The sequence below is a fragment of the Notamacropus eugenii genome, chromosome 4, assembly GCF_028372415.1.
Source record: "Notamacropus eugenii isolate mMacEug1 chromosome 4, mMacEug1.pri_v2, whole genome shotgun sequence".
NCBI classification, from domain to species: domain Eukaryota; kingdom Metazoa; phylum Chordata; class Mammalia; order Diprotodontia; family Macropodidae; genus Notamacropus; species Notamacropus eugenii.
In genome coordinates, this window is record NC_092875.1 from 55,313,357 (window position 1) to 55,338,827 (window position 25,471).

Below are 25,471 nucleotides of genomic sequence, written 5' to 3' on the forward strand. Positions count from 1 at the left end.
GCCTTACTCTCCTTCTCACACACATGCTCAGGCCAAATGTCTTTGTTCAACAAGTCAGTTTACTGCAGAAAACAAGAATGACAAAGGCATGAAGTCTTCACAGAGAGTGCAAACCCAGGCACAGAGAAGAGGAATCCCACTTTGGAAACTGTTCCTCTGGCTCTTCTGGTCTGAAAACCTCTCTCCACCCCACCTTGCATCCAGTCCATTTTTGGCCCAGTGGAGGCCCTGCCAACCTGCAGATGAGTCTGAATCCTTGCTGAGCTCACCCACTCTCTGCTGTTCCTCATGTCCCCTTCTCTTGATCATTTTCTTCCTTCTGCCTAGCCCAGATATCTGGTTTCTCTTCCAGAAAGATTTATGGGTCCCCACATCTCTTTACAGCCAAAAAACACAGCACTGGACCTAGGGTCAGAAGATTTGGGTTTGAAAATCTACCAGTTTCTCATTGTGACATCTTGGGCAAGTCCTTTCCTCTCCCAGGGCCTCCATTTCCCCATTTGTTAAATGATAGATTTGGCCATAGACAATACTGAAGGTCCTTTTCAGTTTTAAGGTTTCAAGATTCTGTGTTTATCCAAGTCACAATTGGGTCCCTCACCTGCTGCCATCATGGATACCACTTTGCTGTAAAGGCCCTGGCAAGGTCATTTTTCTCTTCTACCCTCACTTGCCTGCCACTCACTCAAACTTTAGTTCATCTCTAGGGTTCTCCTCTCATCTCCACCCCCAAAAGTATTTTCTCACACAGGAGGAGTCTAGAAAGTCCAACCGAGAATATAATAGTTAGCTTTGTAAACTATGATATGTTATCATGGGGCCTCAGGCATCTGTTTTCAGAGTCTGAAGTTGCTTTGGGAATCTGGACCCCCAACCTTCGGCAGGAGGACTTGAGAGGGGAGAGTTAGACTTGGAGGAGGGGTGTCTCCCAGCCTCCAGGAGCTCCAGAGGATAAAGGGTATTTCCTCCAAGTCACTCCATGCACACACTCTCATCTCAGAGGTCAGGTGAGAGAGAAGATGGAGAAGGGAAATAGGTGATTGGCTCAATGCTCTGTGACATTTGGTAGTCTGAGTAGACCATTGATGGAGGCCTCTGTCCACTTCTGGAATGACAAGACCAGGGGAAGGTGATCAGAACTGGAGACTGTGCCATATAAAAATCAGTAGAAGGAACTAGAGAAAAAAAACAACTTAGCAGTAACATGATTACTAAGTATTTGAACAGCTGTCACAGGGAAGGGGAGCCAGGTAGACTTATTCTGCTTGGCCCCAAAGGGTGGAACCAGGAGCAAAGGGCAGAATTTACAAAGAAGCAAATTTGGGGCTCAGTGTTCCAGCACTTCAAAGGAAAATTCTCAGTGTAAAGAAAATCTTCCTAACACTTAGAACTCTCCAAAATGGAATCAGCTGCTTTGAGGTAGGGTGGTCAGTTTCCTCTCATTGGAGAGATGGCATGACCACTTGTTGAGAGTCTTGTAAAGGGGATTCTTCATCAGATAGGGTTGGGATAGTTGACTTGTGAGGTCATTTCAAACTCTGAGATTCAATGATTCAATGGCCGGAGCTAGGGAAATGAGGTTGGTCCTCAAGGAGGTGAGTGGCAGTCCCAGTGGTCCTTGCTCAGGTGGTACCCTCTCAACGTTTTTTCTTGTTCTCTTCCTGCTGGCTGAGGGTGGGGGGAGAGAGGAAAAAGGCTGGCCATCGCAGGCAACGGTAGACCAGGAGGTGGGGCCCCATAGCATAAAGAACGTTGAGGATAAAGAGGAGGTACCAGACATCTTCAGGGGTTCGGTAGGTGTAGGGGGTGTGTGGATGCATTGAGGCACCGATGTGAGAGAACTGGGCCTATCACAGAGAAAAGCAGAGTGAGAAGGAGGTCAGCACACCCCAGCAATCCTAGGGGCAGGGGTGGGGAACCTGTGGCCTCAAGGCCACATGTGACCTTCTAGGTCCTTGGGTGGGACCTTTTGACTCAGTCCAAGTTTTACAGAACAAATCCTTTTACTAAGGGGATTCATTCTGTGAAGTTTGGATTCAAAGGGCCTGCCTTAAGGATCCAGAGGGTCACGTGGCTGTGAGGCCGAAGGTTCCCTACCCCTGGTAGGGGAATAGGAATGGGGTTGCTCTGCAAGGAACCCTAAATCTCTTTCAGTTTTCAGTACTATCCACCCAATACTTGGCCCAGCCAACACTAACTGTCTCACTCTGATTTCTTTCATTCTCTATGTGTGGCTCTGCAGCTGTTTCTTTCTGCCTCAATCTCCCTTTAGCAAGTGTTTTAGCCTGGACTTAGTGTCTTAGTCTCTCTCTGCATCTCTCAATCTGTACGTGTCTTAATTCATGTGGATCTTAGTGTATATCAGTCTTTTTGGACATCCCACTCTCTGAGTCTCAATCTCTCTGGGTCGCAGTTTCTGCCTGCCCTACTTCTTTTTAACGACTTTTCTCCACTGGGGATAGCAGTGACTAACTTAAGAATTTACCCTTCAGTCTTTCTCTCTCTCTCCTCCCTCTCTTTCTCTCCCTTTGTCTCTCCTTTTCTCTATCTTGCTCTCTCCTCCCTTCCCCCTTCATGCTCTCTCCTCCCTCTCTCTCCCTTTCTTCCTGCCTCCTTTCTCACACTCTCCTCCTCCTCCTTCTTTTTCTCCTTCTCTTTCTCTGTCTCTCTTTTTCACATACACACAAACATACATGTACACACACACACACACACACACACACACACACAGGAATTTAAAAAAAAAAAAAGGCCCCACATCTGTTTTGCCCTAACTCACTGGGACAGACTTCTGCCCTGATCTTCCTGCCCCATCTAATCCATCTTCCCCCTCCCCTTCCCCACCACTTGCAGCCTCCCCCCTCACCTGGCCCATGGCTCCCGCAAACACCAGGGCCCAGTCTGGGAGCCAGGCACAGCCAGGCCACAGGAGTCCATAAGCAGCCAGGATGAAAAAAGGCAGGGCATAGAACAGAAACACCAACATCTGGAAACCAAAGAGATCTGAGTCCATCATCCCCATGGCTCCCTTCCCCTCCATCCCACCTCCACAATCCCCAGAAAAATAGGAAGCAGGTTATGTCAAGGATATTCCCAAACTCCCCTCTCAGATCAGGAAGAGTTCTTGTCTCCCCCTCAGACAGGAGACAGCCAGAGGTCAGGAACCAAACTGCTTCCCTCTGCCATCTCCTCTCCCTTCCTAGTGCATAGGCCCCCCTCCAGCCCTCCCCAGGAGGCAGTTATGGTCCTGAAACATGAGGGGTTTCTGAAGGGTTGAGGGTGCTCATCTGTGGAATCCCTGCCAATGCTGGTGTTGGGGCCAGGGCAATCTTACCTGAATCTTGGGATATGCCACAGGGTCCCGCAGATATGGCTCATACTGATACACATAGATGAAGCATGAATCTGTGGGACAGTCTAGGACCACCTGGAGGCACAAACAGGATTGGGCCTAAGTACTGCCAAGTCATAAAAGCTCCAAAGGACAGTGCTACAGCATCGATCACCATGCACCCCTGAGCCCTTAAGCCTTGGTCCAACCTCAGAGCACTTATCCCTATGGGAGGAGGCTGGCTACATGAAATCTGGCCTTTCCCCAAGGAAAAAGGCCTGGAGCAGGGAAGAGCTTCTGTTGGGATAGTCTAGCTAGAGGCAGAGGAGAGTTGAGGAAGAAGGGTCTTTAGGGAAAGACAGTCCCCTGGGACATCCACTGAGGAGACTCACCAGGCCACGGAAAATGGTGAACAATCCTGCCAGGAGCAGATAGATAAAGAGAACCAGGTCCCAGGGCCTCTGGAGCAGCCCCTTCTTATGCTCTTCAGCGATCTATATAAGAGACACACACACCCAGAGAGCAAGAGACACCCCCAGAAATAGAGACCCTATCAGATAATGGGTGGTTGTTAGGGTTAGCTTTTACTAAACAGGTCCTTTTTTTTTAAAGCAGCACAAGGCTTGAGAGCGGAGAAAGGAGGCTCCAAAGGGAGACCATGTGGTCCTAACTTACTTCAGAGATGTGTGATCTCATCCATTTGTGTGTTCCCTCTACTGAGGCTGATTACCACCCACTCTGTGCCCTTGGGAAATGGTCTTTGAGAGATACTGAGGCTTAACTCTCATCACCCTGATGCCAGCCCAGTGACAAGCTCCTCTGATCCCAGCTTGGATGATCCTCACACAGCAAACACTGACACTTGGCTATGAACTAATATCACCATTACAAACCTGGATTCTACCAATAGGTAGCTGGATATAGTAGGATTTAGAAAAGGATTATAAGGTCAGGAGAGGACACAGGAGTCTGGGGCCATACAGAACTGATGCTCAAAGGAAAGGGATGCATCCTAGGCCAGGAAATAGATAATTCCAATGTCTTAGAAGCAGGGAGAGAAACCCAGACCTGAGGGGAGTGGGGAGAGATGGGAAGCTGAATAGTTTTTAACCCTAAGGATCCTCATCCTTAAGTTAGACCCAGTTATTTGCTGGTGCCTCTGTCCCAATCATATCTCTGGATTCAGTCTGAACCTCAAGTACACTTCATGATAGGAGATTTCATGGCACAACAGGATGCTGGGGTTGAGAATTCACTCTGTGAAGGGAAACAAGAGTCCAGGGGCCTGCAACCCTGAACTCAAAGGGGAAGGAAATCTGACAGGTCATTCATCACCTTCCAGATAACGTATATACAACATGGGAAGGACCATTGGAGTTGGAGAAGACCCAGGCTAGAGTCTCAACTATATTTCTTACTGTGCGATTTTGTGCAAATCACCTTCTCTCTCTGAGCCTGTTTCTTCATCTGTGGAATGGGGATAATACTCACACTACTTTCCTTCCAGGGCTGTTGTGAAAATTAAAGGAAATAACAGAGGTGAGAGTACTACAGAAAGCACTATGAGTTTTATCATCACAAAGGCAGCAAGATGGTGCAGTGAGTGGTTAGTGCTGGACTTGGAAGACCTGAGTTCAAATGCTGCCTCAGACACTTACTAGCCATGTGACTATAGGAAAGTCCCATAACCAGTCTTCCTCAGTTTCCTCATCTGTAAAATGAGGATATGGCATATTTTTCACATGGCTGTTACAAGGATCAAATGAAATCATTTGTTTAAAACCCTTTGTAAAACTGTTAGCTATCATCCTCATAAGGGCCTTCTGGAGATAGCATCTTACAATAAAAAAAGTAATTATGATAAGGTACCTTTTTGCTGTTTGGTCAGGAGGTTAAAAAAATAATAGCCTACAGATCTCTAGTGTTCTACAGTTTTAAAAGCCCTTTCCTCACAACAACCCTGGTTGTAGTGCAAACATCCCCATTTTTCAGATGAGGAAATTGACACTCGATCACATAAAGTGACTTGCCTAAGGTGACACAGGAAATGTATGAGCCAGAACTTCGCACCCCCTCCCTTACCCCCCATCAGTGCTCCTTCCATTGTCCCATGTGCTGGGGAAGGTACAGGCAGACAGAGTCCTTCACCGACCTGAGGCACTGGAGAGTGTAAGGAGACTTACCATGTTGACTGTGTAGCCTGCTCGGCCCCTAGCCTGGCTGAAGAGGTGCAGGCCAGCCCAGCAAGGGATCAACATGTAGGGAATGTTAAGTAAGAAGGACGGTCGGAGTTCAGAGCTGTACTTGCCTGGAGAGTAGAGAACAGAATGCTCAGTTGAGAGGGAGGATCCAAGAGCTGGTCCTGGCCCTGGGTACCATCTTCACTTTCTTCCATCTCCCCACCAAAGCTCTTCCTGCAGCTGGTCCTAGTAGTAAATACTATCTAGCATAATAGCTAGAATTTAGATAGTGCCTTCAGGTTTGTGAAGCACTTTACAAATACTGTACCATTTGATTTTCTTGGGAGGTAGGTGCTATTACTACCCCCATTTTACAAATGAAGAAACTGAGGCAGGCAGTGGTTAAATGACTTGCCCAGGGTCATACAACTAGTAAGTTTCTGCAGCAGGATGTGAACTGGGTACTTCCTGACTCTACCTTCTGAGCTCTATCCATTGTGTCACTTAGCTGCCTCTTGTAAAGTCCATGACTCCTACCCTTACCTCAGATCCAAAGGTAGAGAAAGACTTTTTTTACCTAGCAAGGCTTGGATAGAGCAGGGAAAATACAGTCAAGTAGAAAGAACAGAGACATGTGAGACTAGAAGCCTGGATCATATACCTTCTCTTGCCACTAGTCATCTGACTTAGGACAAGTCCCATCTTCTCTGGGCCTCAGTTTCCCCATATGCAAAGTGAAGTTAGACTGGATAATCCTCTCAGTGCTGTGGTCTATAATTCCTTCCAACTCTAATACTTTATGTCCTAAGGTTCCTTCTACCTCTGACATTCTGTATTCTAAGGTACTCCCAGCTATAACATTGCACATTGTAAAGTTATCTTCCAGTTCTGAAATTCTGTATTCAGTGTTCTAAGGGCCCAGCCAAGTCTAACCTTCTAAAACAGAGAAACAAGAGTTATAGCCAAACATAGCCTTGATCATTGTCCATCAAATAAAGAGAATATTCATCAGATTAAACATTCTAGGTGCTCTGCAAATCTCAGGTCAACCACCCTTCTAGCCTTATCTGCCTTTTTTCCCCTACTGAAAAAATAAAAAGTTGACCCTACATTTACTTTCCTTGTAATTCCCTACACATGCTTTCAAACTCTCCCTATATCTAGAACAACCTTATTCTCCTCTCTGTCTGTCCAAATCCTATCCTGTAATCAAGACCTCAATTGCCAAATGTCACCTCCTCCAGGGAGCTTTCACAGATTCACCAGGACCCCTTTCCAATTGGCAGTAATCACTCCCTCCTCTGCATCCCCGTAGCCCTATGCCTCCATCTCTCTCCTAAGCTCTAATCACAGTCTGCCTTATATTTCCAAGTCTGTGCCTGTATCTCCTCTTCTTAACAGTAAACCCTGAGAGGGTAAGGGCTTTGGTTTTATCCATTTCTGTCTGCTGCCCAGCACAGGAGGACTCACTGTATGTGAAAATGGCCAGTGAATGTTTGCAGATGAATGGATAACTGAGTTCCCAGCAGCTGTGGTAACAACAGCTCTCACTTCCACAGAGCACTGAAAGGTTTTAAGGTTTCACTTCTGATCTGTACCAGCTGCGTGACTCTGGGCAAATCACTTAGCCTCTCAGTTTGCTAGGCAACTTGCTAAGACTCTAAGTTTCAGGGAAGATGCTGACCTGCATTTGTGGAGAGTTTCCTTATCAGGAGTTCTCTATGCCAATAAAATCACAAGTCCAGTTCTTATCCCTACTGAGTCTTCAGGAACTGTGGCTGCTCAGGAGGCTGGAGCCATACCATCTGTAGAGGCCATTGCCAGTGAGTACAGAAAGAAAGGAAGAGGAAAGAAGGAAGGAAGGGAGGAAGGAAGAAAGGAAGGAAGGGAAAGGAAGGAAGGGAAAGGAAGGAAGGAAGGGAAAGGAAGGAAGGAAGGAAGGAAGGAAGGAAGGAAGGAAGGAAGGAAGGAAGGAAGGAAGGAAGGAAGGAAGGGAGGGAGGGAGGGAGGGAGGGAGGAAGGAAGGAAGGAAGGAAGGAAGGAAGGAAGGAGGGAGGGAGGGAGGGAGGGAAGGAAGGAGGGAAGGAAGGAAGGGAAAGGAGGGAAGGAAGGAAGAAAAAAGAAAAAAGGAAGCTTGAATAGTGGCACAGGGGATTAGCTGGCAACAAGGCTAGTGGTCTGGGGGTACTGCTATTTCTGGGGGTCTTGCGTTTTGGATAGAATTGGATAGAAGTCAGTGTTGGTAATGGTGGAATGGAAGAAATCTTCTCCATGGGGCTAATATGAAAGCTAGAGGTTAACTGGCCAGGCTCTTAGGATAAATAAGAGCCCCTTATAAAGATGCCTTTCTTTGCAGAGGCGAAGGTCTGTGAGTGTGGAATGTTACATATACTCTCAAACACAATAGATGTGTTCATTGGTTTTGCTGGGCTATTTTATTTTTTTCCCTTTAAAATCTTTGTTACAGCAAATGTTTCACTGGGAAGGGGAAAGGGGAAGGCTATATTTGGAGATGAATGTAATAGAATTAAAAAAAAATATCAATATGATAAAAAAAATTAAAAAATCCAATTCAGTGACACATGCGTAAGAAAGGATAAGCCAAGTACAACGTAAGATGAAGGAGACAGTGTTACTGACCAAGAAAATCAGGTAAAACTTTCTGGAGGAGGTAACCTTTCCTTTAGATTTTAGCAAATGGTCAGGAATTGAACAGGCCTCTGTAGCCACTGTCCAGATGAAGGATTCTTGTGAAGATACTCCCAGGCACCTTCCTCTGCAGATGCTGCAGTTAATAGCTATCCAGAAAATGGGTAGCCACATATCCAGACAAGAAAGGTCTCATCCCAAAGTCCTTGGCACTATCCAGTGGTTTAATGTCAGAAATAGATATGGCTTCATCAATGGAAAGGACACTGGAGAAGACATGTAACCATCTGCTTTACTGTTGCACCCTAAGGACCATACAACTTGAAGCTGAAAAGTTCAGTATGTAAGCTCTTGAAATCACGGACTGTTTTGTTTTTCTATTTGTATCCCTAAGTCTTTAATGCAATGCCTAGCACATAGTAGGTGCTTAATAAATGTTTTTCTTCCTTCCTTATTTTCTTCCTCCCTCCTTCCCTTCCTTTCTCACTCCTTCCTCTCCATCCTGTTTTTCTTCTCTTCCTTTCTCCTTTCCTTCCTTTTCTTCTCTCCTTCCTTCCTCTTTTTTCTCTTCCTTCTTTCCTCCCTCCCTCCTTCTCTCCTTCCTTTTCTTTCTTTCTCTTTCTTCTTTCCTCTTTCATTTCTCTCCCTCCCTCCACCCCTGCTTTACTTTCTCTCCTTAATTTCCTTTCCCTTCCTTTCTTCCTCTCTCCCTCCTCTACTTCCTCCCCTTCCTTTCTTTTCTTCCTTCCTTCCTCTTTCTCTTAATGCCTATCACAAGGGCCTCTAACAATAGGTACTCAATAAATGTTTATTGAAAGCGAAGAGTCTCTCCCAAAAGTTGCCGGCAAGAGGCTATGTCTGGCAAGATGAATCCTCCCCCCGCCACACACACACACACCCCAGAACTGAAAGTGGGATCAGTCATCTTTCTCCAGATGGGAAAAATGGCCTCTTCTGGGGGAGGGAGGGTGGTAAAGAAGAAGTTTGGGACAGAACTGGTGGAGAAGCTACTGGCCTTGTGTCTGACCTTTCCAGACTCCTAGATGAAGTTGCAAAGCTCTCTTCTCTCCCTCTCTCCCAATCCCCTTCCTCTGAAGCTTTGGCACCCAGAATGTCACTTACCAAGCATGTGGCACATCTCAAAGGCATGGCACTTACCAAGGATGTTTCCTGGGACAAAAACCATGATGCTCATGACCAGTGATCCCAGCCAATATAGCCCAAGGCTTCTATATCTCTTCCTGAGGGAAATAGGGAGAGAAGATGGCAACTTTCTTGATCCTTCAGATAGGTGAATGGGTGAAGGGGTTGTAGAGATAGATACCCCACCCAGAAAGAGGGGTTATGGAGGAGCAAGCAAGGAAACCGAGTCAAAGAAGGGTTCAAGGTAGGAGGACAATAAAAGAAGAGGGCCAGTAGGAATTCTGACTCCCTTGGTCAGTCCTGAGGACATCTAGCCTACTCTGAACTAGTGCTGGAATCTTCTCTAAGCATTCCTAGCAAATGATCATCAAACCTTCACTTGAAATTCTCTACTGGGAACAGTATGGGGGGGTAGACATTGGGGGGTGGCACAGTCTAACTGTTAGTATATTTTCCATATGTAGAGTCAAAATCTGCCTCCCAGCAACTGTACCCCACTGCTTCTAGTTCTGTTCTCTGGGGTCAGACAGAATATGTCTGATCCCTCTTCTTCCACATGACAATCTTTCAAATATTACAAACCATTATATGCCCTTTGAGTCTTCTACAGGCTCAGCATCCCCATTTCCTTCAACCAATACTTGCTAAAGATTTTTTGGCAGCCCTTCAAATACCTGAAGATAGTTTCTTAATTGGTCTCCCTGCTTCCAGGCTCTCCCCTATCTAATCTACCCTCCCTCCATCTCACTGTCAAATTGATATTCCTAAAATTCACATCTGACTAAGTAACTTCTCTAGTCAACAGTCTTCAGTGGCACCCTACTAGCTCTATAGTAATATACAAAATCCTCAGTCTGGCATTTAAAACCCTTTCTCCCTTCCTTTCCCCCTCCTTTTTCTTTATTTCTTTCTTCCTTTCTTTCTATTTCTTGTCTTTCCTTCCTCTCTCTCCCACTGCTTACCACAAGGTCCTCTAATAATAGGTACTTAATATATATTTATTGAAAGTAAAAAGTCTTCACGAAAGCTGTCAACAACAATCTGTCTCCCAACTATGTCTCCATATTTTGTGTTCCCCCTCTTCTCAGACTCTCCTTCCTGTCAAACCAGCCTGCCAGCTTTCCTTGTACTCATTCTCTCACCTCCATGCGTCACGTTTGGAATGTAATCCTTCCTCATGGTCACCTCTTAGAGTCTTTAGCTTTATTCAAAGCACAGTTCAGGTGCCATGTCCTGCATGAGGCCTTTCTTGATTTTTCTCCTCTCCCTTCTCAATTATTAGGGTTATCTCCCTCCACAAGTTATTTCATATTACTTTGTATGTGCTGATCTATCTAAATATTGTAATCCTTGGTAGAATGAACATATTCAAAGGGAGATGTCATATCCCTTCCTGCTCTTTGAGGTCAAGGGCTGATTCATTTTTGTCTTTGAATAACCAGTGCCTACCATGGTCCCTGGAACATAGTAGGTACTTTACATCAGTTTCTTGTGTTGAATTGAATGATATTATGTACTTCCTAAGTCCTCTTTTCTTCAAGTGGAAGCAACATCCTTCAACCAATCCTCATGACACTCAGTGACTAATTAATAATGTCCAGAGCACATCAGTAGTACTATATTCAGATCTGGTGTCATGCTTTAGGAAGGATGCTGAAAAGCTAGAGAATGTCCAGAGGAGAGCAGCTGGGATGAAGAAGGTCTTGAGATCATACCATATAAAGATGGGCGGAAAGAACTCCCCAGAGATGCAGCAAAGCAAAATGGAAAAAAACCACTGACTTTGGAGTCAGACAACCTGGGTTTGAATTTCAGCTCTGATATTTGCTACTTATGTGACCCTGGGCAAGTCATTTATTGTTTCTGCGCTTTATTTTCCTCATCTGTAAAATAGTTCCTTCCAGCTCTAAATCTATGATCTTATGAACTTTTGGTTGTTTGGTCGTTTTCAGTCATGTCCCTTGAGATTTTCTTAGTAAAGATACCAAAGTGGTTTGCTATTTCCTTCTCCAGCTCATTTTACAGATGAGGAAACAGAAGCAAGCAGGGTTAAGTGACTTACCCTGGGTCACACAGCTAGTCAGTATCTGAAAGCAGATTTGAACTCATGAAGATGAGCTCTATCCAGGCGCTCTATCCAGACTGTCATCTTTTGGTTGTTCATTTGTTTCAATCATGTCCAACGCTTTCTGACCCCATTTGGAATTTTCTTAGCAAAGATACTGGAGTTGTTTGCCATTCCTTCTCCAGCTCATTTTAGAGCTGAGGAAACTGAGGCAAACAGGATTAAGTGAGAGTATCTCACTTAAGAAGATGAGTCTTCTTGACTGCAGGCCCAGCTCTCTATCCACTGCACCACCTAGCTGCCCTCTTGTGAACTAGTGATATTTAAATTGGAGAAAACAAGACAAGCTCTCTTCAAGCATTTGTATTAAGGTTACACTTACTCTGCTTGGCCCTGGAGCTCAAAACTAGGAGCAATGGGCAGAAGCTGAGAAAAGGCAGGTTTATGCTTGATGTAAGAAAAAAGGTTTTAATCATTAGTGTGATCCAAAAGTGAGTACAATGAGCTCTCTCTGAAGATCATGGAGGTCTTTAAGCAAAGGCTGGAGGAAGGCAGGAAAGAGACTGGGTTCTTTGCCTCTGGAACCTTAAGCAAATCATTTCCCCCTCTTTGAGCATCAGTTTTCATAAATATAAAATGAGGCCCTTTGAATCCAAACTTCACAGAACAAATCCCCTTAATAAAAGGATTTGTTCTGTGAACTTTGGACTCAGTCAAAAGGCTGCACCCGAGGACTTAGAAGACCCCACGTGATGAGGCCACAAGTTTCTCACCCCTAGAGATCATTTCTCATGTCCTTCCCAGTTCTTCCAATCTAGGTTCTAGGTTCTAAGAGCCCTTCTAGCTCAATACCCTGTGATCTGTGTTCTATGATTACTTTTAAGTCTAACGTTCTGGATTTTATTTTCTAGAGTTACTTCCAGCTCTGAAATTCTGGGTTATATGACTCCTACACCCCCTTGGGTCTTGGGAATTTCCTGGTTTCACCAATTTAGTCCCAAACCCAGAACACATCAAGCAGCACCCTAAGAATTGCACCCTAGGAATTAACTTCATTATCTCCTCTAGGAGGTGCTTACTAAGTCCTAGCCCCTGATGCCTTCCCTGCCTCCTCCTTCCCCAACAAAGAATCTCTTCTCCTCTTCCTGCCCCCTGACTCTTCCAGGGAGCCTCCTTACCTATTTGTAATGGCCCCTGTCATGGTGAGGTAGAGCAGATAATGGACAGTGCCATCCCAGTAGCAGCTAAAAATTCCATGGGCTGTGCGCAGATAGGGCTCTCTCTGGAGTAACAAAGCAACAGAAGGGAAGGTGTAAGCCCAGGCTGGAGACTGCTCATGAGTACTTCCTGCAAAATCAGGGAAGGGTAGGGCTTACCTCCCGAGTATAGAATTCCATGAGGCCTGTCACATAGCCATCCTCCTCAAGGGCAATGAACAAGTCGACAAGGGAGGTGAAGGAAAAGATGGTAAACACTGTGGGAAAAGCACAGACAGGTCAGACTCCCCCTGCCCCCAATCCCTGGCCCAGCCAAGGTAATTTAATTCAGCAATGTGTCCAAGGCTCTAGGCACTGGAATTCAAAGATGAAACATTACATAGTCCCTATTCTCAAAGACTAATAATCTTATTGGGAGGGGAGATATAATTCCAACTACTTCCCTTGACTAGCAAGGGACCCAAATGTAACCAAACACCATAGAATATTTGAGTTAGATGGATCCTTAGACCATAGAACAAAGACTGTCAGTGTTGAATGCCAGAAAATGGAGAGGAGGGATGTCCCTGGAGGTGGGCAACTTCCCAAGACCCTTAGAACACAGAATGTCAAAACTAGGAGGACCCTTAGAACACAGAATGTCAAAACTAGGAGGACCCTTAGAATACAGAATAACATCAAAGCTAGGAAGGCCCTTGTAACAGTGTCAGAGCAAGGACCCTCCAGAGAGCACAGAATGTCAGAGCTAAAGGATTCCTTAGTACACAGAGTACTAAATTTGGATGGGCCCTTAGAACATATAAAAGGTCAGAGCCAGAAAGACATTAGGTAGAGAACATGGAATGTCACAGAATATCAGACTTGGGAGGACTATAGATATAGACACAGAATGGAAGAGAGAAGATTCCTTAGAAGACAGACTATCAGAGCTGGAAGTGGAGAGGTTCTTGGATATTAGAGCAAGATAGATTCCTCAGGAGACAGAATATCAGAGCTGAGGGGACTTGAGAACCTAGAATATGAAACGACAGAGCTGAAAGGGACCTTAGGACTCCTTGATTTGGAAGCATGCTAGGCACATGCTTGCTTGATACCAGTCCCCAAGTCTAACGTCAGGGCACTAAATCAAAGGTCATGGCAACAGATGCTTCTCCCTCACTAACCCTCCCACAATTTTCCATCTCCCTTACCCCCCAGGACTCACCAACAAAAAGTGGGTCATGAGAGATCTCTCTCTGGGACAGACTGGAGATGGCCACAAACAGTAGAGCCAGGATCATTGCACTCAGGATAGCCATACCCAAGGGACTGGAAAGTAAATAAGGAGTCAGGATGGTGCCCAGATTGGGAATAGGGTCTGACACTTGGAACTATCAGGCAGAACCATTGGTCTGAACCTGAGGTCCAGGGTCTCTACTTTCTCACTACCCACTTACTCCCTTCCACCTGACTTCAGCCCTCATCATTTTATTGAAACTTTCTCTGTAGTCACCAGTGACCTGATTTCCAAATCTGGTGGCATCTTCATAGTCTTCATTATAGAAGAGCAAAATAGACCTGCCCAAGGTGATATGAGTAATAAGCTGTAAATTTCTGCATTTTTTGACGCTGGTGGATACTTCCCCACCTGGATACTCTCCTTCCCTTAACATCATGTTCTTGATTCTCCTACTTGTCTTCTTAACACTACTTCTTAAATTCCCCTTTCTCCTCCTGGTCCATCAACAAGTACTTATCACCATGCGTCAGGCACTGTGCTAAGTACGTGTGTGTGTGTGTGTGTGTGTGTGTGTGTGTGTGTGTGTGTGTGTGTGTGTGTGTTCATCCTTCGTTGCCAAAGAAGACCATGCCATCAGAGAAACAATGACATGATTTGCACTTGACTTTGTTTTGAGTGAGGGAGGGCTGTGCAGGTCACCAGCCTCACTTCTCCTCCAGAGCCATCTGAATCCAGTGACCAAATATTCATCAGGATGACTGGAGATGACCCAGGATAAGGCCATTGGGGTTAAGTGACTTGCCCAAGATCACACAGCTAGCGAGTGTCAAGTGTCTGAGGTGAGATTTGAACTCAGGTCCTCCTGACTCCTGCACTGGTGCTCTATCCACTGCACCACCTAGCTGCCCCACATTAGGGATACAAAGAAAGGCAAAAGACAGTCTCTGCTCTCAAGGAGCTCACAGTCTAATGGGGGAGACAACATGCAAACAACTATATACCTACAAGATACAGATAGTGTAAATGGGAGATATAATCTCAGAGGGACAGCCTTAGAAGTGGGGAGGATATGGGCAACTTCCTAAGACCCTCAGCCTGTTTCTTTCTCTAAAGTCTCTCATCCATTCTCAATTCTCCATCCCCAACTTCTCCACTGACTGAACTCTAGTTCCAGATGTCTTCCTGACTTGCCAGCCAAACATCTCCATCTGTGGGTTCTTCTGGGACCTCAAGTTCAACATGTTCCAAACTGAATTCAGCCTTTTCCTGCCAAATCCATCATCATTCCAAGTCTCCTTATTTCTGCTGCTAGCAGAGGCAACTAGGTGGAGCAGTGGGCCTGAAGTCAGGAAGAACTGGATTCAAATTCAGCCTCAGAAACTTACTAGTTGTATAACTGTGTGATTGAGCAAGACTTTGGTTGCCTCCATCTCCTCAATTGTAAAATTCGGATAATAATAGCACCTACCTCCCAGGGTTGTTATGAAGATAAAATGAGATAACACTTAGAGATACTTAATGCTTAAGAGTTTAGCAGTGCTGGTACGTAGTAGGTGCTATAATAAATGCTTACTCCCCTGAAAGCATTTTGCAAACTTTAAAGAGCTATATAAATGCTCAGCAATATTGTTTTTGACTCTTCCCAATCCCTCATCACTTCCCTCCACCTAATTGGTCACCAAGTTTTGTCCTAGTCATTCTTCTTTAAAAATAACTCACTTCAAGTTTTTCTCTTTTCTGAATTTATCTGGATCTGATGCTGCCAATCAAATCATCCATCAACTAACAGTTATTAAGCACTTACTATCTGTCAGTGGGGGCAGTTAGGTAGTACAGTGATTAGAGTACCAGACCAGCAGTCAGAAAGACTCATCTTCCTGAGTTCAAATCAGGTCTCAGATGCTTAAGAGCTGTGTGACCCTGGGCAAGTCATTTAACCCTGTTTGCCTCAGTTTGCTCATCTGTAAAATGAGCTGGAGAAGGAAATGGCGAACCACTCCAGGATCTTTGCCAAGAAAACCCCAAATGGGGTCTCAGAGTCAGACATGACTGAAAAATAATTAAATAATGATGAAAGCAATGTATCAGAAAGACCTTGTGGGAACTGCTAGGGATACAAAGACAAAAAAACAGAACTGTCCCGGCCAGCAGAGAATTTACATTCTAACAGGAAGGGACGCAGAGAGCTAGACAGCATTTATATAGTGCATTTAGGTTTTACAAGTACTGCCCATTTTATCCTTATAACAACCTTGTGCAGTAGGTGCTATCATTATCAACTATTTTCCAGTTGAAGAAACAGAGATAGACAGAGATTAAGGGTCAAACTCTGGTCTTCCTGACTCGGCTTTATCCATTGCTTCCTCTGGGCCATATGTATATGTATACATCCCTATGAGAAAATATAAAGTACAAGTTAAATACAGAGAGGGGAGGTATGCAAGAAGAGAGGGTGGTCAATCAATAAGTATTCGTTAAGTGCCTACTGTGTGCCAGGCACCTTGCTAAACCCAGGAGATACAAAGAAAGGCAAAATAACTAGTCATATACAAGATGCAGATTTGAGAAAAACAAGACTATTTCAGAGAGGAAGGTAAGGGTAGGACGGAGCCAGGTTGTGAAGAGTTTTAAAGGCCAGTGGATTTTTAATTTGATCCTAGAGGTAATAAGGAACCATGGCTGTTTGAACAAGAGAGTCGCCCAGTCAGATCTGCTTTAGGAAAAATCACTTTGGCAATCCTGTGGGGGATGAATTGGAGTAGGGAGAGACTTGAGGCAGGGAGACCAGTTAGGGAGCAATAGTCTAGATGAGCTGCGATGAGGGCCTGAACCAGAGTGGTGGCTGTGTGAATGCAGAAAAGGGGAAGAAAATGAGGGATGGGTTGATCTAATAATTGGCAGCTGATTAGATATGTGGAGGAAAGAAGAATAAAGGTGAGGAGTAGAGAATCGCTCTAAGGTTGTGAACCTGGGTAACTGGAAGGAGGATAGTGTCTTTGACAGTAATAGGAAATGCTGGAAGAGGGGAAGTTTACTGGGGAAATGTAATGAGTTCTTTTTGAATACATTTAGTTTGAGATGCCTACAGGACATCTGGTTAAAAGTGTCCAACAGGCAGTTGGAGCTCAATGGAAGGACTAGACCTAGATCGAAAGATCTCACAGTCATCTTCATAGCTACAATCATTGAACTTAGGGAAACTGATGAGTTCACTAAGTGAGATTGTATGGTGGGAGGAGAAAACCCAAAGTCAACATTATCCAATTCTGCAGAGATGTCAGGAAGGGCAAAGATGAAGAAAATGCCATTTTACTTGTCATTTAAGAGATTTTGGAAAGGTCCTTTGGAGAGGGCCATTTCAGTTAAGTGATAAGGTTGGAAACCAGACTACAAGGGGCTGAGGAAGAAGTAAGAAGAGTGAAGGCAAGTAAGGAGGATATCTGTTTCTAGGAACTTGGCCATGAAAGAAAGAGAAATATAAGATGATAGCTTGAAAGGATGTAGGATCAAGTGAAGCTTTTTTTAAAGGACTCAGGTTGGTTTGTAGGCTGCAGGGGTGCAGCACCTGGTATTTAAGAAGAGACTGATGAGGAGAAAGGAAATGATTGTAAGGCTAATTTTCCTGTGGAGATAGATAAAGAAAGAGACAATGAAAGACAACCAGGTTTTGAGATATAGAGTGGAGGAGAAGAGAGAGCTCAAGGTGAATGACCTTTATTTTCTGAATAAAGTTTGAGGAGAGATCCTCTGCAGAGAGGGGTGGGGAGTGGATGGTGTGGGTGACTTGAGGAGGGAAGAAAAGGTCTGGAACATCGACAATGGGGAGGGAGAGACAGAATCAGTTTGGAGTGAAAGGATTACCTTTTGGCGATTGAACCCCGTTGAGATGAGAGGACCCAAATTATAACACACCCGGTCAGCACTATTGGGTGACTACCTCCAGCTTCATTCACCAGCTCTTAAGTAAGAGCAAAGGAGGAAGATGTAGGGGGGGTGGGTAATCCAGGGGCTGTTTTTAGTAAGTATGAGTTGCGTAAGGACACTGGCTTTTTTTTTTTCTAACTATGGTCCTGAGGAAAGAAAAAAGCTCTAATCTAAAGGAGTCCCAAGTAGTACACATCCTCTCTAACAGATTATAGACACTGAAATAGGGTTAGAGGCAGAGACTTGGGATAATGTGGGACCCAGAGGAGAAGGAAGATGGCCCAGAGCAGGAATGTTCCAGAGGATCCTGAATAGACAACATTAACAAGAAAGTGCAAGAGATGCAAAGAACGTGATAGATCATATAAATCGATCTGATTTATCCTACCTGATACTGTAGGGGAATGTCTTTTACAGGTTTCCACAAGGGTAAAGAAGATTTTGTAATTAAGAATTATTAAGAAATGCTGGTATTTCTTATAATTCATATAATTATATATTATATGTATCATATAAATTATATTAAAATTATATAAAACATATATGAGCACATATAAATATATAATTTCTTATAATTAAGCAAGGTAATTCAGAATCCTTTCTCCCTTTTCTCCTCATGTCTTCCCTTCCTTATCCACCAAGGGGCATCTCCTTCATTTTCCAGATGGAGAAGCTGAGGCCAAAGAGAGGTAAGAGTTTGCTGAAGGCACATTCCAAAGCAGACTTTCATAACCTGACCCCAACCCACCCTTCCATTTTTAATATTCATGGTGTTGGGGGGAGGGGTGTTTAAAAGTCAAGAAAAATGTAAAAGAGCTTGGATTTTGTTGCATCCTTCCTTGGCCTTAAGTACCCCTCCTTCCTAAGCACAGGGTGGGCACAAAGTTTCTTCCAGCTATGAATGACATCATGCTATTTATAATCAGGTTTAAATCTCAGTTTTGCTACTTACTATTTATATGATTTTGGATAAATTACTTTCCTTCTCTAGGCCTCAGCTTCCTCATCTGAAAAAAAAAGATTGGACTAGATGGTTTTTAATATGCCTTCCAATTCTAATTCCTGTGACCCTTCTAGTCTCTGTATCTAAAGGTCCCTTCTAGTACTAACACTCTACGTTCTGTGAGTAACGGTAAAGAGAGGGTGGTGGGGCATGTTTTATGTGGGGGGTCTGACCTCAGCTGAAGTCATCAAGGATTGTCACAAACATGCAGACTGCTCCATCTGATGATTGACTAAAACTCAAAACCAGTAGAATGTGACTTGTGCTCCCACAGATGGTGGGGGAAGGGGAGGCCTCTATGCCACAGGGTTCAGAGTCCAGAGAAAGCAGGTGGAGAAAAGTGTGACACTCCCAGGAATAGCATGTTAGAGCTAAAAGGGACCTCAGAGATCATCAAATCTGACCGCCTTGTTTTCACAGATTGGGAAACAGAGGCTAAGGCAAAGTGATTTCACCCAATGGCCTGATTTCCTAGGTTGGTGACAAGTTTTTCCACACAAAAACTCTCCCACCCCTACTCTATGTGCCTGGTTCCATGTCAGGATGAATGAGGAAAGATAACAGAAGATACTTCAGGTCCCGCCTTTTGGAGTTTACAATGTGTCTGAGAAGACAAGGCATCCGTAAAATCAAAGACTAACACAGAGTATAGATTAAGCAAATTAAGCTCATATTTAATTGCTGGAGGAGAGGGAGGGTCAGCAGACAGACACAGACAGTGAAAGCTGGAGAAGTCGGGGAGGGCTTGCTGGGCATGAAACTTAAGCTAAGTCTTGAGAATCATAAGATTTAGATAAGAGGAGAGGTAGAAGGAAGGAATTTCTGATGGAAAGAAACTGAAAAAAGGCGAGGATTATTATGGCGGATAGCAAGGTGAGTGATCTGGCTGTCCTGTCTTTCAGGTTCAATCAGTTAATCAAACAAGCTTTTATTAAGCACTGAATGTGTATCAGGCATTTTTGTTAGGCACTAGGGACCCAAAGACAAAGAGAAACAGTCCTTTTTCTATAGGAGCTTACATTCTATGGGGAGAGACAATATATATGTGTGTATAAAACAGATTTAACATCTTTTGGGGGAGGAAGCATTAGCAGCTAAAGGGTGGGGGAGAGAAAGGATTTCATGTTAAGGGTAGAGCTTGAGCTGAATCTTAAAGGGAATTAGGGATTTTAAGAGACAGAGGTAAGGATGCAATGTATATAGAAGTGGGAGACAGTCATAGCAAAGGTCTGGAGTCAGGAGATGGAGCACTGTGTGTCAGAAACAGCAAGAAAGCCAGTATTGCTGAACTTAAGAGTATGAGAAGGGGAGAAATTTAAAATAAGCTTAGAAAAGTAGATAAGGTCAGATTGTGAAGGGCTTGAAATGCCAAAGAGAGAAATCTCTATTTGACTTTAAAGGCAATAGGGAACCAGTGGAGTTTATTGAGGAGGGAGTGACTTTAGGAAGATCACTTTGACAGCTATGCGTAGAACTCATTGGAGCAGGAAAAGCAAAGAAGAAGCTATTGAAATAGTCTGAGAAGTGATGAGGGCCTGAACTAGGGTGGCATGAGTAGAAAGAAAGGGGCCTGGAGCATGCTATCCAGCACCTAACAGAGAAGTGATAGACTGCAGAAAGAAGCACATGGTTTTGTTTTTTAGATATGGTCAATGTGGGAATTTGTTTTGCTTGACTGTGAATATTTGTTACTAGGATTTTCCTTTCCTATTTTCTTTTTTTAGTGGGGTAGGATGGGAAGGAGAGAACATTTATTTTTGTTCATTGAAAAAATAAATCTAATTTAAAAAAGAAATAAAGGAACTGGGATACAAGAGATGTTGTAGAATTGGCAAGACTTGGCAACTGATAGCTGTGTGGAGTGTGAGAGAATGGAGAGTTAAGGATGACTGTGGCCATGAACCAAGATGACTGGGAGCATGGTGTGTACTCTATGGAAATGGAGATGTTTGGAAGGGGGTGAAATGATCAGAGAGATTGTGTCTTTTTTTTTTTAATTGCTCCTAGGTAGAATTCACTGATTTTGTCCTGTAACTGCCCAAGTCATGGTTTTTGTCTTTTAACTTAGCTCGGATATTCAGCTGAGTTAAGTTTAGAAATCCAGAGATTCTCCTGCTAATCACCATCGGTTTTCTTTCCTCAAGGAAAACTGTTATCCTTGAGGATCATGTGGGTAGACACCAGGAAGTCTGGTCTGGTATCCTTATACCACCAAACTATCCTCCAAGTAAATAGCAGACTAGGATCTGAACCCAGGTCCCCTGACTTCAAATCCTGTAAGTACTCTTATCAGTTAAATATGTGTGATAGAGCTGCCCAGGTGGAAAGGAGCTACTCTGTGTTGAGGCTGGCAAGGAGTCAGGAGCTAAAACAGGCCTGAGCAACTATGGTTAGATAACATAGTTTAGATTAGTCCCCAAGTCTGAGACTAGTTAGATTTCTTTTTTCCTTTTATACCTTGCTATTATTTCGGAGTCTGAATGTTTTCTTTTCCTCTGTTAAATTTTTTTCCTATTAGACCTGTGATTCATTGATGTAGAGAATTCCCCTCTGATGTAAGGAAATGCTCTCCATCAGTGACATGCAGAGGGAACTGTCATGAAGCTTATAGTTTGAGAAAGTTGTGTGGGGTGCTAAGAGATTGAATGACTTGACCAGACTCACAGAGACTGTACATGTCCAAGATAGGACATTAATCCAGGATTTACTGGCTCTGGGGCCACCCTTCTATCCACTATACTATAGAATCTCATTCTATGATCTTGCTGCATTGGCTTATTTGTTCCTGGAATGGGATACTCAATCTCCAATCTCCATGTCTTTGTACTGGCTAGCCCCCTGCCTGGAATACTCTTCCTCCTCCCACAGGTGAAGCCTCTTTTATTTTCCAGGCTTTTTTCAAGACTCAGCTCAAATCCCACCTTCTACAAGAGGCCTTTTTCAGGTCTCCCTCCTGCTAGAGCCTTGCCATCTACTCAGTTGTTATTATTCATTCTTCATTTTGCAAAAAGGCCAGTGGTATCATGGGTGATGTCTTAACTTGCTTGAGGATTGGATTTAAGTGAGGCAGACTCATCAGTCTCACTTTCTCTTCCAGACTCTCCTTAGAGTCCAGGGGCAGGACACAAGTCAGGATGGCAGCCATCTTCAATGTCTGACCAACCTCTAAGTTCTCCAGAGAACTTGCTTCATGGCTTTTGTAACAAATTGTTCTCATCTGCCCATTCTTCCAGGGGAAGTCTTCACATGCTTTGGGGTAGACATCCCCCTAATTCACTTTAAGGTGAGAACTGGTTTAGCCCATCTGCCAAGATGGTTTATTGGGAGGTGGCTGCTGTGCAAACAGCTTCTTGGAGCCCCAGGTGAGAATTGAGAGGTGGACACCAAAGGTGCATGAAAAGAGCTTGGTAACACTTTCCACCAAAGGTGCTAGTCCTCCCCGAATACTCCATACATCCCAAAATTGTTATTGTTGTTCAGTCATTTTAGACTCTTTGGCACCCCACTTGGAATTTTCTTGGCAAAGGTACTGGAGGAGTTTGCCATTTCCTTCTCCAGCTCACTTTGCAGATGAGGAAACTGACGCAAACAGGGTTAAGTGACTTGCCCAGGGTCACAGAGCTAGTCAATATCTGAGGGCAGATTTGAACTCAGGAAGATGAGTCTTCCTGACTCCAGGCCCAGCACTCTTTCCACTGCACCACCTAGCGGCCCACCTTCTCAAAAAACACCCTATATATAACTATTTATGACCGAAATGACTGAACACAATAGATAATAGGAACAAGAAGACCAATCATGGGATCATGGCAAAGCTAGGACGGATGATAGAAATCATCTAGCTCAAACAGCCTCTCCTCCCAGTATTACTAAGGGACAGTATGGTACAGAGAAAAAGCATTGTCTTTGGAGTCAGAAGTCTGGGGGTTCAAATCCTGACTGACGTAAGGGGACTCTGACAAGGATGTAAGAGAAAATCTCGATTTCTCTGGGCCTCAGTTTCCTCATAAAATGAGAGGCTTGGACTAGATTGCCTCTTGAAGACTCTTCCACCTCAAAAATCTATGAAGGAGTGAACAGAGGAGGAAACTGAAAACCAGAGACAAAGTAACTTCTCCAAGATCACACAGGTAGTTAATATCATCGTACAATGGAATGGAATTGCCAGAAGGAATCTACCATCAGTCATTAAGGTGCCTCTCAAAAATCCATCCAGGGAAACTTCATTTAAAATAGAACTAAGGTAAAATAGGAAACTGTACCATATTAAGGAGGAAGGAAGAGGGTAGTGTCTTTTAGGAGTCCAGAAAAACAACAACCCTGCCAGAGAATGAAAATGTGTTGATGGCTGTCAAAGCTGGAGTAAGGTGGCCGTTAAAGTCACCTAGTATGAGCCTCTTAATTTATAGATGAAGCTGAGGTCTGAGAGAATCAGTAGTTTGGCTAAGGTCACACAATGGTAATCTTGAAGTGTAACACGTATCTTTTTCATGAACCTTGGCCCTTGGTTATCAGCTTTACATTTGGTCAACCTACCCTGTATTGTTCTCTAACTGTTGGAAGTGTGTAATGCATCCAGTCTTTAACCATACCATGAATCTCAGAAGTTTGCGGACTGTATCTCCTACACAGACTAATGTTGGACCAGGCAAATGAAGAAGCTCAGTGACTGGCTGTCAGTCATTGGTTGGCAGTACTGGAAAGGAGTTTCCCTAGGACATTTAATTGTCCCACTAACTGGGCCAGTTGGCCACCCAAAGCCTTCATAGGTCTGTTTCTCTGACCAGTATGGGTCATCAGAAATTGACTCTATCTGCTTGTCAGCCCCTTCAGCCTCAAAGGAGAAATTCCTAATCTTGTTAATTTAGTTAGGCTCTTAAGGAAAAAGGGAAAAGGAATGAATCTTCTGCCTCCCACCAACACTCTAGCACTTGGAGGAGAGGCCTGGGGGTAGCCATGGGGGAAGTGGGTTGGAAAAAGCAATAGACCCCAGAGCCCTGTGGCCTACACTTAATGAAAGCAAATCTACTGAAGAGATTAAATCCCCCACATTCCTGGTACTGGCATTCACCTGAGTCCCTGTCATCCTTCCCTTAAAAAAATTGCCTCTTAATCACATGGTGAGGTGAGGTGAGGTGAGTCAGGGGTCTTCTTCGCCCTTCTCATTCCCCTCCCCACCCCCTTCCGTGTCCAGCACTCACTGGGAAAGCTCAGAGAGGTGGTTCAATGCATAGCAGACAGGCAAGGCTGTGAGGGAGAAGGCAGTGACCTTTCCGGAGAGTGCGGGGAGCTCCATGACTGCGGAGAGGCAGAAGGTGGACGTCACCTGGCCAGGTGCGGGTCGGACCCGTTGCTCCTTCTCCAAGGTGCTTGCCTGTCCTATCCGCTAGCCAGCTGCCTCGTTCTCGGCCCCCGTCTGGGTCTCACTGATACTCCGCCTTGGCTCAGGTGGGTCTGCCGGGTATCGTAAGGAATTGGCTCCTGCTTGGGCTGTCAGCTTCGGAGCCTAAAGCTCCCGGCCCCAAGCCCCGACGCCACCCGTTGGGTGGCCCAGCCCCATGCAAAGGTCACCGGCGCTCTTCTCCGGCGGCGGTCCTCGATCCCTCCCCCTCCACTCAAGGTTTCGACATCTGCGCAGGCCTTTAAAGGGCCTGTGACCTCTACTCTGTCACAGCCACACCCACCCTCCTCCTAGTCGCAGCCCTGGCCCCCTCCACCACACACTGTTTAGGTGTACTAGGGAAAGGGAGTCAGTCCATGACTAATCGACCCGCCTGAAATAATCTTGAGGACAGGTTTGGGCCATGCGGTGTTCCCAGACCAAACAATTACGTAGGTCATTCACCCCACCTGGAAACCCACCCCCCCCCCCCCCCCAAAATGGCAAAAACTCCAGAATTCCAACAAAGGCAATGTTCCCTAATGGAGAGCACAATGAACCAAAGAATTTTTGCCACCGAGTTTCTCTATTTGTAAAATAAGCGCATTGAATTTATAGATCCTTTCTACACTTGAAGTTCTTTCAAGATCAGTGTCTCAGACTTAAAGATCATGGAATCCCAGTATGTGGGACCCTAAGATATCTATTCTAACCCCCTAAATTTGCAAATGATAGGAGTTGTTAGACATTTATGACCTCTGCCTTCTCTTATTTCGTAACATGGAGAGATCTGATGAAATAAAACATGATCCCTGCAGTTTTCTTTGCAAACCCATAAAACAAAGAAAAGCATTTTGAGATTGAGAGCAGATCTCATTTCATCGTCCTGCTGCCCCCTATCTCCCAACACAGGGCTCTGAAAAGAGCAGGCTGTTTAATTTCCACCACACTTCATAATAGTAGTTTGATGACTAGGGGAGTATTCTCCACTAAACTTTGAGTGAAATTTTTGCAAGGACACTGCTCTTGAAAGGCCAGGTGGATTTTCCTGAATGACAAAAAAGTAGATTGCTCTACTGTAGCAGATTGATCATAAGCAGAAAAAAACAAAGGTCTTTCACCCAGAGGTCAGCTAAACTGGAGGGTCTTTAAATCCACTTTTCCCTGGATGGCTATATTGTATCTTCTTCAATTGGGGTTTACAGAAACCTGGCTTTAAAAGGACTGAGTCCTCAATTTTGGCCTCTGAAACAATGACTGCTTGATGAAAAGAGCACTTAACTGACAGGAGGCTGGGGTTTTCTAATCCTGGCTCCGATATCAATAGCCATCATTAGGGTGGGGCAACCTGAGCTTTGAC

General features: G+C 44.5%; 1 protein-coding gene across 1 annotated transcript; it reads right to left on the bottom strand.

Annotated features, from left to right (window-relative positions):
- Positions 1 to 37: 37 nt before the first annotated feature.
- TM6SF2 (transmembrane 6 superfamily member 2) lies at positions 38 to 24,345 on the bottom strand. Its single transcript, XM_072601110.1, has 10 exons — positions 23,933 to 24,345; positions 13,790 to 13,893; positions 12,745 to 12,842; positions 12,547 to 12,650; positions 9,319 to 9,401; positions 5,515 to 5,639; positions 3,724 to 3,825; positions 3,335 to 3,427; positions 2,867 to 2,986; positions 38 to 1,847 (listed from the first exon to the last, which is right to left on the bottom strand). Exons 1-10 carry the CDS (start codon positions 24,025 to 24,027, stop codon positions 1,638 to 1,640), a joined length of 1,134 nt encoding a protein of 377 aa, XP_072457211.1. The 5' UTR covers positions 24,028 to 24,345; the 3' UTR covers positions 38 to 1,637.
- Positions 24,346 to 25,471: the final 1,126 nt, after the last annotated feature.